This window comes from Sinocyclocheilus grahami, unplaced genomic scaffold (genome assembly GCF_001515645.1).
Source record: "Sinocyclocheilus grahami isolate Dianchi unplaced genomic scaffold, SAMN03320097.WGS_v1.1 scaffold112.1, whole genome shotgun sequence".
Taxonomy (NCBI): Eukaryota; Metazoa; Chordata; class Actinopteri; order Cypriniformes; family Cyprinidae; genus Sinocyclocheilus; species Sinocyclocheilus grahami.
Window position 1 is genome coordinate 1796466 of NW_015505291.1, and position 18960 is coordinate 1815425.

Below are 18960 nucleotides of genomic sequence, written 5' to 3' on the forward strand. Positions count from 1 at the left end.
GTCTGTGTGTGTGTGTGTGTGTGTGTGTGTGTGTGTGTGTGTGTGTGTATATATATATATATATATATATGAATTGATTTTATAATGTATTAAATATATAAAATCTAATATTTATAATCTATAGTATATTTAATATTCAATCTAACATAATTAGCTTTATATATAGGCCTATATATATATATATATATATATATATATAAGAATCGATTTTATAATGTATTATATGAAATATATTTAATATAATATAATTGTTTTAATAAATAGGCATAGTACATTAAATAATATTCAATATAACATAACTGAAGTTGATAGATAGATAGATTGATTGATTGATTGATTGGTACCTTTTTTTGTTGCAATCAAAAACACAAATTGCTAACAAGACTATAGCGTTGCTGACTGCGAGGATGTGAGTTTACATGCTTGATGAATCGAACAGCCGATTTGCCAAATTTACCCAGCAAGCTGGCAAAAAGGTCTACACCATAATGAAGTGCACCAATTAGCTTTAGTCACGGTGTTGGACAAAAGGTCAAAATAAACGAGGAGAAGTGTTTTGAAAAAGTACCACAATAGCGGTTACTTTCCAAACAGCATTAGAGGACTCCAGAGGGTGGCAAAAACAGTAGGTAATTTGCTCTGTAATTTTTGCACAGCCTGTGTGAGGAAATACACAGACGTGTTCAATTTGGACGGCATTGAAATCACAAAGTGCAGCTGAGAAACAAATTGACCTGACCTCCTCTGAGAGAACTAGTCCTGTCCTAATAGGGCAGAGAGGGGTGGAAATGAGCATGATGTCGTCATCTGAAAACAAAAGTCATTTCACAAACAGAGTTCGCTAATAAAGCCTTGGTAAATATCAAAACAAACATCTTTGTCATGTTCTAATAATGAAAAATACTTTTACAGCGTTTATTCTACTTTTTTTTTTTTCAAATTAATTCTGTTTCAAATCAATTCTGTTCATTTGAACTTTCTAGTCATCAAAGAATGCTGAAAGTAAGGAAAGTATAACAGTTTCATCAAAAATAAGAAGCAGAACAACTGTTTTTCAACATTGATGTTAAGAAATGTTTCTTGAGATGCAAATCAGCATAGAATGATTTCTGAAGAATCATGTGACACTGGAGACTGGAGTAATGAGGCTAAAAATTCAGCTTTGCATCACAGGAAAAAATTCCTAAAACTAATATCCTAGTTTTAAAATATACTCAAATAGAAAACGGTTATGTTAAATTGTAATAATATTTCACAGTTTTGCTGTTTCTGAACAGTAGTGTATGCTAATACAATTTTATAATTTCAAGTTGCATAAATTACATCAATGTAAGAATGAACATGAACTAAAGATGATCAGTAGTATACTTATAAGTTAACATTAAGATTTTGCTGTTCATTGTTAGTTCATGGCACCTAATACCAGAAACAAGCATTATGAAAGAAAATATGGTAAATTATGATTTCATGCTGACTTTAAGCATATTACTGCTTTCCATTTTCTGTCTCGGCAAAATATCAGATTGCAGCCTTATTATTTTTTCATCCTGTTTTCCGGCCTCCTATTGTTCACTTATTCTTTTGGCCCTTTATGCTAAATCTAGTTCCCACAAAGCTTTGATCTCAGATGATCGGCAGTTTGTGTCTTTTCTCTGTTAAATATTAACGTGGCGTTTCTGACCCTCCGATTTCAAGTTCTGAGTTTTTTTTTATGTGACTTCTTCAAACATCGCTCACAGCGCAAATGTAACATCCCGCAGAGATGTCAACGAAGACAGCCGTGAGTGAGTGAACCGGATGGGGGACAAGAAAAGAGCAGTGCGTTTCAAAGCGAGCGTTTGACTGTCGGTGCATTGTTGGGAGTCGGAGGCAAGGACACGTCAGTGTGTGTCCTTTTTTAAAGCCGTGCTCTCCTGCTTTTATCAGAAATCTCTCAGAGTGCATTCACTTCTTGGCTGTCATTGCGATCGACAGTTTTTTGCAATGAAAAAAGTTGATTGTGCATTAGCAAGAGGCTTCCTGACACCAGTGGACAGGTTTTCTCCATTAAATAACCTCTAAATTCCATGTGAGTCTTTCTTTAGGGTTGTTTATGAATATGTGTCCTGGTGTCGAGCTGCAGACAAACCCATCATTAATTTTCCATAAGCCTTGTTGATGTGCGACCCACGCTGACCACCCTTCTGATGAAAAGTGTGTGTTTATGTGAGATTACAGTTGTTTATGTACAACCCCAATTCCAGAGAAGTTGGGACATTTTGTAAAATGCAATAAAATTAAGAATCTGTGATTTGTTAATCAACGCGTAAAAAGACAGTATAAGTCATTATAATCAGTAATTATGTCCCCCACTGGATGCAACAAATGCCTCGTTTATAATGGGTTTTATTGGTTTTGTCTCGTCGCACCGGGATACGGCATCACAGTATGTTAGGGGGCGTAACATTTCCGTCACACGCTTGAGGAATTCAGCCAATCACAATGCACTGGATAGCTGGCCAATCAGAGCACACCTCACTTTTCAGAACGATGAGCTTTGTAAAAATCTACGCGTTTCAGAAAGGCGGGGCATAGAGGAGAAACAATAATGTACAGTATGTGGAAAATAATGTGTTTTTTTAACCTTAAACCGCATAAACACATTTCATTACACCAAATACACAAAATAATGTTCTTTTTTAGCAACGTCATATGAACCCTTTAATTGACAACAGTACAAAGAAAATATTTCCAAAGTTTTCACTGACCAATGTAAATGTATTTTGTAAATATGAACACATTTTGATTTTGATGGCTGCAACACACTCCAAAAAAGTTGGGACAGAGGCACGATTGAGGATACTAATTGTTAAAGTTTTGCAAGCAAAATATTTGTCCAGTCTCGCTTGATACAAGACTTCAGAAGCTCAGCAGTTTCTGATCGTCGTTGTCTGATTCTCCTTTTCATGATGAGCCATACATTTTCAATAGGAGACACATTCACTCTGTGTCTACAAAACCACTCTGTTGTAGCACATGCAGAATGAGAGCTGGCATTGTTTTGATCTAATAACCATGGACTTCCCACGAAAGACATCATCTTGATTGCAGTATATATGTCTGTACAATCCCAATATATGCTTCCATGTCAATAGTACCTTCCCACATATGGCAGTCACCCATGCCGTTTGCTTTTGCTTCTGTTGCTAATGAAAGTCTGGATGGTCCCTTTGGTCTTTGGGACTGAGAATTCGAAATCCATTTTTCCCGGATAGTCTTTTTGACTATCTGAGATGAGCTCTGGCCCAGAGAACCCGGCAGCATCGCTGCATAGAATTGATATATAGATTTTTCCTAGAGTAACAGATATTCAAGTTGCATTTCTTGATGCAGCAGCAGACTGTGTTAAATGACAGTGGTTTTCTGAAGAACTCCTGAGCCCATGTGGCTATATTTAACACTGCAGCATGATGGGTTCTTATGCAATGCCATCTGAGGGCTCAACGGTCAAGCACATTCAACTGAAGTTTCCTGCCTTGCCCTACATGTACTGTGATTTCTCTGGATACCCTGAATATTTTCACAATTTTATGTATGGTACTTGGTGAAAGACCTAAATTCTTTGCAATTTTGCATTGCGAAAAATTTTTTGTATTTGTTTGACACTTCTCTTGTGAAATTTGGCACAATTTGATGAGCCATGATCCAGTTTTGCTTGCAAAGACTGAGATGCTCCTTTTATACCCAAACATGATACCCTGACCTATTACCAATTCACCTGCTTACTGTGAACTGTTTCAAAACAGTTTAACGTGGATATTCTATAACCTTTTCACTTTTATTTTGCCTCTGTCACAACTTTTTTGGAATGTGTTGCAGCCGTCAAAAACAAAATTTGTTCATATTTACAAAATACATTTAAGTTGGTCAGTGAAAGCTTCGGAAATCTTTTCTCTGTACTTTTGTCAATTAAATAATAGTTCAAGAGAATTAACAAATCACAGATTCTTGATTTTATTGCATTTTACAAAACGTCCCAACTTCTCTGGAATTGGGGTTGTATCTGCATTAGTCCAATACAGTTGTGTTTGAGAAGGATGAGGTGTATATTGTATTAACATGCATCCTGGGATGTACAGCAGTGACATAGTCAGGATTGGGTTGGAACAAATGTTGTAAGTAATAAATAAAAAAAATCACCCAATGAAAAACCTGAGTTTGTTACTAATCTAAACATTTAGGTGGCTTGCATTTTATTTTACAAATTATCCTGTTATCTTTGTGTATAAAGTTTTGTTAAGTGTTGTTGACTCATATGGTGTTGTTGACTACACACACACACTGCTGTTTAAAGGTTTCTTATGCTCATCAAGGTTGCATTTATTTGATCAAAAATACAGAAAAAACAGCAATATTGTGAAATATTATTGCAATTTACAATAATAATTTTCTATTTTAATATACTTTAAAGTATAATTTATTCCTGTGATGCAGAGCTGAATTTTCATCAGTCATTTCTACGGTCTTCAGTGTCACATGATCCTTCAGAAATCATTCTAATATGCTGATTTTTTTTGTCAATGTTAAAAACAATTGTGCTGCTTATTCTTTTTTGGAACCTATGACACTATGATACTTTGATGAATAAAAATGTAAAAAGAAAAGCATTTATTTAAAATAGAAATCATCTGAAACAATATACACCACCGTTCAATAGTTTGAGTTCAGAATTTTATTTTTTATTTTTTTGAAAGCAATAGAATTCATTCTTTCATTTAATTCAACGACGTGTTATTTGCTAAAAAGTGAAAGTAAAGACTTCTATTTTGAATAAATGCTATTCTTTTTTAACTTTTTGTACTTTTATACTTATACTTTCCAATGGCATCCAATCAAAAGTGTTCACTAAGAAGCTGTAAAGTGCTGACTTAGCCAGTGATCCCCATTTCTCCAAAACCCTGCCCTCCAAAGACATCAACCAATCCAATGTCTGCAAACCCAGACATGCAAAATGATTGACAGACAGAGAGCATTCTCTTTTTTGCTGATTACAGGGCCTTGTGTTGACACAGAGATGTGTGTGATTTCTCAGGACGCCTATTTCAGTGATATCTGCCAGGGCCATTTTATGAGCGATATTCCCGGAAAATCACTTACAGCAGCTTTAATACCAGGTGTAAAAAGTACTATCGGTCTCGAATGGCCGTTTGTGAAGGCATCACCTGAGATGGATGTTAATACAAGCGGTAAACAGAGCCCTTGTGTGCGCGTGTGTGCAATTGAAACACTCTCTCTCGTTCTCCAGGTGCTGTTTTTGCTCTTGTTGGCCATGCCGGAGGCGTTGAGCAGGGAGGCAGTTGTGGACATCCCGCTGGCATCATCTCTGCTCTCTCTGCCCTTCTACCTGCTGTGTCTGTTCGGCTCGGCCCTTCACGTGCTGGTCTGCACCTCCGCCGGGGGCCCCTGCTACCTCTGCTCTCTCCCTTGGGTCCTAGTGTTCACCGTCATCCTCTTGTCCTCCGCCTTCACGTGTGCTCTGGTTAGTATGGTGGCGAGGAGGATGCCGACCAGCAATAAGACCCCTACTAAGGTGAGTGAAAAGGTTTCTGCACCATGATGTAAAATACGAGTCCATAATTCATAATAACGCTTCCTCCAGTTTCTCACATCAAAATCCACCCACATCTTTGTTTAGAGCTGTTTTGGACGGTTTTTGCTTGTAAACAGTGCTTGGTCTGTACATATTTCTCTCCTGATTCAGATGAAACAACTTTTTCACTGGTGAAAGCAATATTATGGATTATGGACTCCATAATTATGGACTATGGATATTTTAGCCGGAAGCAACAGTTAAAATCCTAGTGTTCACCGTCATCCTCTTGTCCTCCGCCTTCACGTGTGCTCTGGTTAGTATGGTGGCGAGGAGGATGCCGACCAGCAATAAGACCCCTACTAAGGTGAGTGAAAAGGTTTCTGCACCATGATGTAAAATACGAGTCCATAATTCATAATAACGCTTCCTCCAGTGAAAACGTACATCCCCTTTTGTCCTCTCACATCAAAATCCACCCACATCTTTGTTTAGAGCTGTTTTGGACGGTTTTTGCTTGACAGTGCAACAGTGCTTAAACAGTGCTTGGTCTGTACATATTTCTCTCCTGATTCAGATGAAACAACTTTTTCACTGGTGAAAGCAATATTATGGATTATGGACTCCATAATTATGGACTATGGATATTTTAGCCGGAAGCAACAGTTAAAAGTTAAAAACCTCTTAGTGATGGATTCATGTCACTGTTGAAATCAACAGTGTCCAGTAAATAAATCATGAGAATAAATAGAGCCTTTTTTACTATTTAGTGAACTATTATTCGTTAAAAAATGTTGCCCCTTGTCTTCCATTGGTGGGACAAACAAACAAAGCAATGTTTTGCCATCGTGTTTACACTTTTCGGGGAAGTCAACCTGTGAATGTGTGTCTTGTAGTCATCTCTGCACATTAGGCTGTGGTGGGAGAAAGTTTTTGAACATCAGAAGCATCACACACAGCAGCTTTATGTCTCTGGAGGGCCAAGCAGAGTTTCAGATTTTCCATTTTGTTCTAAACACCAAAAACAAACCCTGATTGAAGTTTTATCCTTGGCAGTTTATTTAAGGGCGAGTAGAGAAAGCTCTCTGGTTACTTTAGACACAGGCTTTGCTGTAAACGCAATGTCCTTTACTTGTTTAAAGGTCACGTGTGAACAGGAGCTGTTGTCAAAAGACGGCTTTGACAGTAAGCTCGCTTAAGAAGTAAAAAAAAAAAAAACTAATTCTATACACTATTAGAAGTTTGAGGTTGGCAAGATTTGAAATTTGACAGTCTTCTCACTAGAGCTTAATTATTTGAACAAATATACTGTAAAAACGGTTTTCTATTTGAATATATTTATAAATGTAGTTTATTTCTGTGAGGCAAAGCTGTCTTTTCAGCATCATTACTCCAGTCTTCAGTGTCACATGATCTTTCAGAAATCATGCTGCTCAAGAAACGTTTCTTATTATTATCTATGTTGTGCTGCTTTCCAGGATACTTTGATTAATAGAAAGAAAAATTTATATGTATTGTAAAAAATTCAATGATTTTTCTAGATATAGAAATAACACTTTAAATTATATCCCTCTTATATCCAGGTTTTGATTCTTAAATAAAATTGGCAGTTGTTGAAGGTATTACACCCCGTGTCTAGTTGCACGATAAGGGGCGTAATAGTGGCGGATTCCCCCCCAAAAAAGAAAGAAATCACTCCGGTCGAGGATCAAACAGGAACACATTTAAATAAGGAAAACTGCTACATTTGTTAGAGACTGTGGGGTAAGATGAAGAGCATGTCTTCGGGGTGGCCACAAGCCAAAATAACAAAAGGAGGAAAGGAAACTTGAAAAGAAAAATAAAGAAATTAAATAACCTAATCGAACAATAAAATAAGTAAGGGATAATGTACATCCTGCAAGATGTTATCACAGAATAACTCCCAACAGGGTGATCAGGACCCCGCTTATTACATGGTTACTTGCCAAATAAGTAAATAGTTGAAATATTTGAATGCAAAGCTTCCTTTAAGAAAGCAGTTGCTTGCAAGCGGCAAACTAGACTGACATTTAAGGGATATGGTGCGGTCATAGTACTTAATACACGTCATTTCACCACAGAAATAAGCATGGCGATAAAAGATATTTAAGATGAAACTGTAACCAGTTTGTTAGTTATCTTATAATCCATTACAGTGAACATAACAATCGTCGCAAATGGCAGCAGCTGCATTTATATGAATCAAGAGAGAGTGAGTATGCGATACCAGGATGACTTAATTAAATAATTGAACACATAATACTGATTTGAGTTTTAATATTTTATTAGCCAACCAAATGCAAAGCTTCCATGAAGAAAAACTGTTCTTTGCAAGCATATAGTGTGGACTTCAGTTACCCGGATGAGCCTGTTATCTGCTTTTTCAGGTTGTTAACGAGGAATAACATATCTCGGAATGGCGAGATTGACCGTTCGAAATCAAGTATTCCCCAGAGCTGTTAATAATATACAGCAAACTTAGATCATTTTAAAGCATTTTTGTCTTATTTTAAATAATTTTAAGTTATCTTGAGGCCCCAGGTAAGAGATTTTAATAATATCAGCGTCCTTCTGTGATGGCTTTGCATTTATAAGAGAAACGCAAGTTATGAAAAAAAATTTAAATTAATGGATTCAAATAAAGTAGCAGTAGAGATATTCATAAAGCATCTTTAAACAGTTTTATTTGGTTTGTTACTTTAACTGCCAATCAATCAGCGGGTGTTTAGGCAGTAATGTTAAAAAAGAAATCTAAACCCAGTTTAATCCAGCAGTCAGACATCACAGCTGCCAAAGCTTATATACTGCCATTTTAAGTCATTAAGAAGAAAATGATTTATAGCCTATTATTGACAGTTTTCAATAATAATGCATTTTAACCGAGAAATCCAAATCCAAAATCTAACACAATCTAGGGTGTTATCGAACTTTTGGAGGAAACTGTAAAAAGTCTTATGTAAGAGGCAATCTTAAACACATTTCTTTGTTAGTTTAAGATTGAACAGCTGTTTTGGCCTCCATGATGAATGTGAGATGAGAATATGACCATCATATCAGCCTACTCTTGCATCACGGGATAGAAATGTCATCATGAAATATAATATAATACGTTTATAGCACTAGTAGAGTCATTCTCAAGTTGTGTTGGGCTCACAGAGTCTTCTCGCTTCATAAAAACTCCTTTTAATAATGCATATCTGCTTTTGGCCTCTTTAAACAGCAGAGACACAGGGAAAGTTTTCAGGGATAAAAAAAGGTTTTCGGGGAAGTCAACCTGTGAATGTGTGTCTTGTAGTCATCTCTGCACATTAGGCTGTGGTGGGAGAAAGTTTTTGAACATCAGAAGCATCACACACAGCAGCTTTATGTCTCTGGAGGGCCAAGCAGAGTTTCAGATTTTCCATTTTGTTCTAAACACCAAAAACAAACCCTGATTGAAGTTTTATCCTTGGCAGTTTATTTAAGGGCGAGTAGAGAAAGCTCTCTGGTTACTTTAGACACAGGCTTTGCTGTAAACGCAATGTCCTTTACTTGTTTAAAGGTCACGTGTGAACAGGAGCTGTTGTCAAAAGACGGCTTTGACAGTAAGCTCGCTTAAGAAGTAAAAAAAAAAAAAACTAATTCTATACACTATTAGAAGTTTGAGGTTGGCAAGATTTGAAATTTGACAGTCTTCTCACTAGAGCTTAATTATTTGAACAAATATACTGTAAAAACGGTTTTCTATTTGAATATATTTATAAATGTAGTTTATTTCTGTGAGGCAAAGCTGTCTTTTCAGCATCATTACTCCAGTCTTCAGTGTCACATGATCTTTCAGAAATCATGCTGCTCAAGAAACGTTTCTTATTATTATCTATGTTGTGCTGCTTTCCAGGATACTTTGATTAATAGAAAGAAAAATTTATATGTATTGTAAAAAATTCAATGATTTTTCTAGATATAGAAATAACACTTTAAATTATATCCCTCTTATATCCAGGTTTTGATTCTTAAATAAAATTGGCAGTTGTTGAAGGTATTACACCCCGTGTCTAGTTGCACGATAAGGGGCGTAATAGTGGCGGATTCCCCCCCAAAAAAGAAAGAAATCACTCCGGTCGAGGATCAAACAGGAACACATTTAAATAAGGAAAACTGCTACATTTGTTAGAGACTGTGGGGTAAGATGAAGAGCATGTCTTCGGGGTGGCCACAAGCCAAAATAACAAAAGGAGGAAAGGAAACTTGAAAAGAAAAATAAAGAAATTAAATAACCTAATCGAACAATAAAATAAGTAAGGGATAATGTACATCCTGCAAGATGTTATCACAGAATAACTCCCAACAGGGTGATCAGGACCCCGCTTATTACATGGTTACTTGCCAAATAAGTAAATAGTTGAAATATTTGAATGCAAAGCTTCCTTTAAGAAAGCAGTTGCTTGCAAGCGGCAAACTAGACTGACATTTAAGGGATATGGTGCGGTCATAGTACTTAATACACGTCATTTCACCACAGAAATAAGCATGGCGATAAAAGATATTTAAGATGAAACTGTAACCAGTTTGTTAGTTATCTTATAATCCATTACAGTGAACATAACAATCGTCGCAAATGGCAGCAGCTGCATTTATATGAATCAAGAGAGAGTGAGTATGCGATACCAGGATGACTTAATTAAATAATTGAACACATAATACTGATTTGAGTTTTAATATTTTATTAGCCAACCAAATGCAAAGCTTCCATGAAGAAAAACTGTTCTTTGCAAGCATATAGTGTGGACTTCAGTTACCCGGATGAGCCTGTTATCTGCTTTTTCAGGTTGTTAACGAGGAATAACATATCTCGGAATGGCGAGATTGACCGTTCGAAATCCCCAGAGCCCCAGAGCTGTTAATAATATACAGCAAACTTAGATCATTTTAAAGCATTTTTGTCTTATTTTAAATAATATCTTGAGGCCTTGAGGCCCCAGGTAAGAGATTTTAATAATATCAGCGTCCTTCTGTGATGGCTTTGCATTTATAAGAGAAACGCAAGTTATGAAAAAAAATTTAAATTAATGGATTCAAATAAAGTAGCAGTAGAGATATTCATAAAGCATCTTTAAACAGTTTTATTTGGTTTGTTACTTTAACTGCCAATCAATCAGCGGGTGTTTAGGCAGTAATGTTAAAAAAGAAATCTAAACCCAGTTTAATCCAGCAGTCAGACATCACAGCTGCCAAAGCTTATATACTGCCATTTTAAGTCATTAAGAAGAAAATGATTTATAGCCTATTATTGACAGTTTTCAATAATAATGCATTTTAACCGAGAAATCCAAATCCAAAATCTAACACAATCTAGGGTGTTATCGAACTTTTGGAGGAAACTGTAAAAAGTCTTATGTAAGAGGCAATCTTAAACACATTTCTTTGTTAGTTTAAGATTGAACAGCTGTTTTGGCCTCCATGATGAATGTGAGATGAGAATATGACCATCATATCAGCCTACTCTTGCATCACGGGATAGAAATGTCATCATGAAATATAATATAATACGTTTATAGCACTAGTAGAGTCATTCTCAAGTTGTGTTGGGCTCACAGAGTCTTCTCACTTCATAAAAACTCCTCTTAATAATGCATATCTGCTTTTGGCCTCTTTAAACAGCAGAGACACAGGGAAAGTTTTCAGGGATAAAAAAAGGAGTTAATGAGATAAGAAGAGGACACCTCTTTTAATTACCTCTTTACAGGAAAGAAAGATCTCCCTCTCTCTCTCTCTTTCTGTGGCACGCGGGAGAAAATTGCTGACAGTCAGAGGTGAGAACAAACAGAATGATCATTAGAGAGAGAGCAGTGTGGCAGAGGAGAAGAGAAATAAGACGAGCCGAGTGAAAGTTTTGCAGCATCACTCCTCGATTCCCAGTCGAGTTCCTGTCACCTTCCACCTTCCAGACGGCTGTCTGTTATTTTGAAGCATCACTCATGCTCAATATTTAATGAGCAGGTTTTTTGCTCCGGTTTCCGTCTCTGGTGGCAAGAGCTCGGTTTCATGCACAGGGAATATGAAGGGCTCTAAATTAAACGCTGGCTTTTAGGAGCATTCAGGTTGAATAAAGAGAAATCGTCCGGCCTGAGGCATCTTCAAGGGGCCATATCATGGAAATCAGGATTATTCGGGCTCGTTTGATGTACTGTGTATGCTAGAGACTGACAAGCGATGATCATTCAGGAAACCACACTAATGATTTATGTGATTGGTGATGATGGCATATTGGGGTTAGGACAGAGGTTTTATCCGCTCATGCATTCCCTGGCATCCAACTCAACAGGAAATAGGCTACAAAATACATTTAGTTAAACCTAAACTGCAAAACAGGTAATTTAGATGTTTTTGTGCTTGTGACCTGTAAACTTACTGTTTTTAAAGATACTGTTTTTGGTGCAAGTGTTCTTGACAAACGTGATAACCAGTGAATAAAAAAATAATAATTCTACGTAGAAATAGGCTGTTGCCCTTTTGAAATGCACCACAGCCTCAGATGTATAATTGACAGATGCAGATCCAGGAGACAATTGGCTGTATTTCCAATTCATTCTCCAGGTAATGGGCTCTCTGAGGATCCAGGCCAATTTGACAGAAATTTGAGTTACTTCCACATGCGTGACAGTGACCCCTCACATAGTTGTGAGGCCGAGGTGAAGGGAATCATGGGATTGACGTCAAGCTTCTGCGAGCTGCTCATTATTGACATACACCTCCCTCACTGAAGGCTTATTGGAACTGCTGAGATCAGTATAAACTAGAGAATGATAATAATTCTAAAAGCATTGATGATTAATACTAAGACCAATGTCAAAAGAAGCACATTTCTGACAGTAAATTGTGTATTCCTGTCATTTTTTAATCCATTGGCAGGACAACCTTTAAAATTATATTTAAAAAATTGTTTTTGTTTTATTTACTATATTATCCTATGCATATTTATACATTATGAAAAACAAAACAATTTCATAATTCTTATTTAAAATTTTGTTTAGCTATTATCGTGGCACTGAAAATAATAATGGTAGTAATATATTAAACCAATGTTACAAAATCAATCTTGTTTTACCGGTGATTCCAGCGCTGTTTCCAGCAGATGTGGGTTGTTTCTGTATTTCATGCCCCTTGCTGTCAGGAATTCCGACACAGTGTTTAATTAGTCTGCATTAATTGCCTCCTGATCAATTAGTGCTGCTGTCATCCTTGTTAATGGAGATGTTTACTCTGCACTTCAGACGATGTTTTGATTCTTATTATAATCCAAAACTCAGAAGTTACTCTCACTCTGATAAGACCGCATCTCTCAGTCCTGCATCTGGTTATAAATGTGCTCATTTGCATATTCCTAAAGTCTTTGTAACATTTCATCAAAATGTAAAAACATACTCCAAAATTAAAGAACTTTTTTTTTTTTTTGCGTTTTTCCTTTTATACTCTTGAAAATAAAGGTTATTTTTTTGGCATCAATGATTCCGTTAAGAACCTTTAACATCCATGGGATCTTTCTATTTCACAAAAAGTTCTTTATAGTGGAAAAGGGTTCTTTAGAGATTTTAAGTATTTTTTCTTAATAAATATAAATAAATATTCTTTTAAATATTGCCCACTGAAAGGTTCTTTGGGGATTCAAAAATGGTTCTTCTATGGCATAAGAAAGAAAGAAAGAAAGAAAGAAAGATCAATTAATCAATCAATCAATCAATCAAACTATCCTTTTGAAACCTTTATTTTTAAGAGTGTAATTGATGTTCACCAGTATTCACCAAATATCTATTTAATGATAATTATCTTATTGTTAATGGAGTCAAAAAGCCTAAAAAGTGTGGTATTCAGTACATCCCATGGAAATATTTGGCTTTTTTGGTCATTTTTGGACAAGCAAACATTTGATCCTCTTTGAAACAATATTAAACAAAATCGATCAACTCTGGAAAAAGTACATTTACCACACCTTCATATCCATAAAATTAGAATCTGAAGAAATGGACATCTATTGATATTTATATTGAATAAATTATTAAAAGAAAGCTAATTTTCCTTGTTTTGTTTGAATACATTGACTTTCATCTTCAGCACTGTTTCAAAGAGAATCAGGTGTTTTCTTGTCCAAATATGTCAAGAAGCCAACATTTTTCACGATATGTACTTATTTTTATTCAGCTCAGAATCATTGAGGTATGAAACACATACTGTACACTAGTGTTGTAGTCAAGACCACCTAAACTGAGACCAAGTCGAGACCAGCTACTGTCAGTACATCCATGACATGCTGCTGTGAGCATGTAGGAAATAGGGCTGCCCTCAACTAAGGATTTTTCTGGTCAACTAGTAGTCATTCATTTGAAGCATTAGTCGACTAATCGCACGTTTATTAATAAACCATTTAAATCGTTATAATGAGCCTTTAATTGCCTACATAGCCTAATAAGCACTCAAGCGCACGCATAAAGCTTGCCACAGCACACCGGCAGAAGTAATGATTATGAATGTGTCAGGGAAAAACATTAAGGAGACTGCATTAACATTTTAATAATTCACTGATAAACAAGTGCTTTTTTTGTTTTCGGTTTAAGAGATGAACTCGGCGACACTGACTCGTCATCTCCGCAGTAGTGGACCCACCTGTATGCATGTTTCATACGGATTACATAATCTGAGAATATTTGTTTTCCATTTGAATTGATTCATTTGAAAGTAGACGTTCACTCTCTATAAATATATTTTTAATGCGTGTAAGGCAAGGATAGCTATGCACGGAGTTTCGCGCTCAAGTTCACAGAGACCGAGACGGCAGAAAGCGCATCATGTTTGCTTTCATTATTTTACAAAAGCTAAATTTCTTTTGTTATTGTGAGTGCACACAAATAATCGTAGAGTCTTTACAGATTTGAAAGATGTATTACTCTTATCTGTATGACCAAAAATGAGGGATTATTTTAAGAGCAAGTGAGCACACCGGCACCTCCATCTGTCATGCAGTGAGCGCTACTGTTCAGTTTCCACACTCCACAGACACTTGAATAGCGCACATTTCTCTAGCACAGACACTTGAATAGCGCTCATTTCTCTAGGTTAACATTAGATTGAGCAGCCATGTAAAGTTGCTAATACTTACATTTTTCAGGAGATAAGCCATATTTGAGGTCGATGAATAATAGGAGAGTATTTGGATGTCCTGCCAGATGTACTGCATTACCAAAGACTAGCCGTTAACGATCTAATAAAATTTTGGTCGACTATAAGGGGGCAGCCCTAGTAGGAAATACTGCTACTGCAAATATAACATATGCACCACAGCCTCAGATGTATAATTGACAGATGCAGATCCAGGAGACAATTGGCTGTATTTCCAATTCATTCTCCAGGTAATGGGCTCTCTGAGGATCCAGGCCAATTTGACAGAAATTTGAGTTACTTCCACATGCGTGACAGTGACCCCTCACATAGTTGTGAGGCCGAGGTGAAGGGAATCATGGGATTGACGTCAAGCTTCTGCGAGCTGCTCATTATTGACATACACCTCCCTCACTGAAGGCTTATTGGAACTGCTGAGATCAGTATAAACTAGAGAATGATAATAATTCTAAAAGCATTGATGATTAATACTAAGACCAATGTCAAAAGAAGCACATTTCTGACAGTAAATTGTGTATTCCTGTCATTTTTTAATCCATTGGCAGGACAACCTTTAAAATTATATTTAAAAAATTGTTTTTGTTTTATTTACTATATTATCCTATGCATATTTATACATTATGAAAAACAAAACAATTTCATAATTCTTATTTAAAATTTTGTTTAGCTATTATCGTGGCACTGAAAATAATAATGGTAGTAATATATTAAACCAATGTTACAAAATCAATCTTGTTTTACCGGTGATTCCAGCGCTGTTTCCAGCAGATGTGGGTTGTTTCTGTATTTCATGCCCCTTGCTGTCAGGAATTCCGACACAGTGTTTAATTAGTCTGCATTAATTGCCTCCTGATCAATTAGTGCTGCTGTCATCCTTGTTAATGGAGATGTTTACTCTGCACTTCAGACGATGTTTTGATTCTTATTATAATCCAAAACTCAGAAGTTACTCTCACTCTGATAAGACCGCATCTCTCAGTCCTGCATCTGGTTATAAATGTGCTCATTTGCATATTCCTAAAGTCTTTGTAACATTTCATCAAAATGTAAAAACATACTCCAAAATTAAAGAACTTTTTTTTTTTTTTGCGTTTTTCCTTTTATACTCTTGAAAATAAAGGTTATTTTTTTGGCATCAATGATTCCGTTAAGAACCTTTAACATCCATGGGATCTTTCTATTTCACAAAAAGTTCTTTATAGTGGAAAAGGGTTCTTTAGAGATTTTAAGTATTTTTTCTTAATAAATATAAATAAATATTCTTTTAAATATTGCCCACTGAAAGGTTCTTTGGGGATTCAAAAATGGTTCTTCTATGGCATAAGAAAGAAAGAAAGAAAGAAAGAAAGATCAATTAATCAATCAATCAATCAATCAAACTATCCTTTTGAAACCTTTATTTTTAAGAGTGTAATTGATGTTCACCAGTATTCACCAAATATCTATTTAATGATAATTATCTTATTGTTAATGGAGTCAAAAAGCCTAAAAAGTGTGGTATTCAGTACATCCCATGGAAATATTTGGCTTTTTTGGTCATTTTTGGACAAGCAAACATTTGATCCTCTTTGAAACAATATTAAACAAAATCGATCAACTCTGGAAAAAGTACATTTACCACACCTTCATATCCATAAAATTAGAATCTGAAGAAATGGACATCTATTGATATTTATATTGAATAAATTATTAAAAGAAAGCTAATTTTCCTTGTTTTGTTTGAATACATTGACTTTCATCTTCAGCACTGTTTCAAAGAGAATCAGGTGTTTTCTTGTCCAAATATGTCAAGAAGCCAACATTTTTCACGATATGTACTTATTTTTATTCAGCTCAGAATCATTGAGGTATGAAACACATACTGTACACTAGTGTTGTAGTCAAGACCACCTAAACTGAGACCAAGTCGAGACCAGCTACTGTCAGTACATCCATGACATGCTGCTGTGAGCATGTAGGAAATAGGGCTGCCCTCAACTAAGGATTTTTCTGGTCAACTAGTAGTCATTCATTTGAAGCATTAGTCGACTAATCGCACGTTTATTAATAAACCATTTAAATCGTTATAATGAGCCTTTAATTGCCTACATAGCCTAATAAGCACTCAAGCGCACGCATAAAGCTTGCCACAGCACACCGGCAGAAGTAATGATTATGAATGTGTCAGGGAAAAACATTAAGGAGACTGCATTAACATTTTAATAATTCACTGATAAACAAGTGCTTTTTTTGTTTTCGGTTTAAGAGATGAACTCGGCGACACTGACTCGTCATCTCCGCAGTAGTGGACCCACCTGTATGCATGTTTCATACGGATTACATAATCTGAGAATATTTGTTTTCCATTTGAATTGATTCATTTGAAAGTAGACGTTCACTCTCTATAAATATATTTTTAATGCGTGTAAGGCAAGGATAGCTATGCACGGAGTTTCGCGCTCAAGTTCACAGAGACCGAGACGGCAGAAAGCGCATCATGTTTGCTTTCATTATTTTACAAAAGCTAAATTTCTTTTGTTATTGTGAGTGCACACAAATAATCGTAGAGTCTTTACAGATTTGAAAGATGTATTACTCTTATCTGTATGACCAAAAATGAGGGATTATTTTAAGAGCAAGTGAGCACACCGGCGCCTCCATCTGTCATGCAGTGAGCGCTACTGTTCAGTTTCCACACTCCACAGACACTTGAATAGCGCACATTTCTCTAGGTTAACATTAGATTGAGCAGCCATGTAAAGTTGCTAATACTTACATTTTTCAGGAGATAAGCCATATTTGAGGTCGATGAATGATAGGAGAGTATTTGGATGTCCTGCCAGATGTACTGCATTACCAAAGACTAGCCGTTAACGATCTAATAAAATTTTGGTCGACTATAAGGGGGCAGCCCTAGTAGGAAATACTGCTACTGCAAATATAACATATGAAATAACTGCACACTGCACACTGCAACTGCTATAGCAAACACTAGCCAAGTATGTGAATGTTGAGCAGCAGCTCATTGGCTGCTGATACAAAAAGGACCAATCAGCTGCACCATGTGAATAATGATCTCATTATATCAGACTGAGTTAGAACCGATCAGCCTGTGCCATCTAGAGTTTCATGACTTTGTATTTAGAATAATAGGAGACTGTTATTAATCAAATGAAAGGTGCAGAGGTGGCACAGAAGCTGCATCTGAATTTGTGCAGTTACAACTACATAAATATTACTGAGATTAATGTTTTAAAATGACATTGAGTATAGAAATATGATTGAAAAATAAAATGAATATGAATATCAAATTATCACCGCCAGTAGTTTAGGTGGCGTCAAATCACTTAATGGGTAAATAACAGAATCATTTATTCAGCCAATTTGTTCAAAGCAGCTGATTTATTTTACAAATCAGTGCTGTGTGTGTTGCTCGGAAAAGCACAAATGTTCTGCTATGAATTTGTTTGGAACTGTTTTAATCGCCGAAAATATTTATGCAATATTAACACTATTTATTTGCCAAAATAGCAAAAATAAATAAATAAATACATAAATGCATAAATAAATAAATTGTGTCAGAAATGTAATTCACTTAATATTAAATTCTTGTTTGCTGAACGTTTGTGTAAAATTAATATTACATTTTGTAATTATGCTCATATTTTTGAAAACAGCTCTCTTGCTCTTGTGATATTAATTTGATATGAAACAGGTCTCATACAAGTACTTTTGCAGTCAAATCTTGAATTTTTTGGGGGCATTTGTATTCATTTTGCTCAATTTTTGACAGAATTCCCTTAATAAATTCTGAGGTGAGGGGGCGTTAGATATTATTTGTTAAATATAACAAAAAGTTGTGTGTCTGATTGGTCCAAATGCTACACCAGGCACAAGAGTATCAAAAGAAATAAAATTAGAAATAAGTTATTGATGGTCTCAAGTACTACAACAACACTTCTGTGCACTTTCACATCAATTCCTGATGGATAAAAGTATTTATTTTTCCTAAATGAATATTGTGTTCTACTCGCATTACAGAAGTAAAATGGGCTGTAAATGCTGTTTCATATTGACCTCAAAAAAGTACAGCCGCAAAAATAGGCTGTTTAATTGTACTAGTCAGAGAGAGGGTGGAAAATACTCACGAAAAACTCATTTACAGTGCAGAAAGCGTAACATTATAAGTGGACTTAAGGGAAAACATAAAATTCTGTATGATATGTCCACTTTAAAGA

General features: G+C 35.8%; 1 protein-coding gene across 1 annotated transcript in view; it reads left to right on the forward strand.

Annotated features, from left to right (window-relative positions):
* pigg (phosphatidylinositol glycan anchor biosynthesis class G (EMM blood group)) overlaps positions 1 to 18960 on the forward strand; it is a 136261-nt gene that overhangs the window by 67919 nt on the left and 49382 nt on the right. The window contains exon 8 of the mRNA XM_016277489.1: positions 5285 to 5569. Within this exon, the coding sequence (XP_016132975.1) occupies positions 5285 to 5569 (285 nt within the window). The remainder of the gene's footprint in view (positions 1 to 5284; positions 5570 to 18960) is intronic.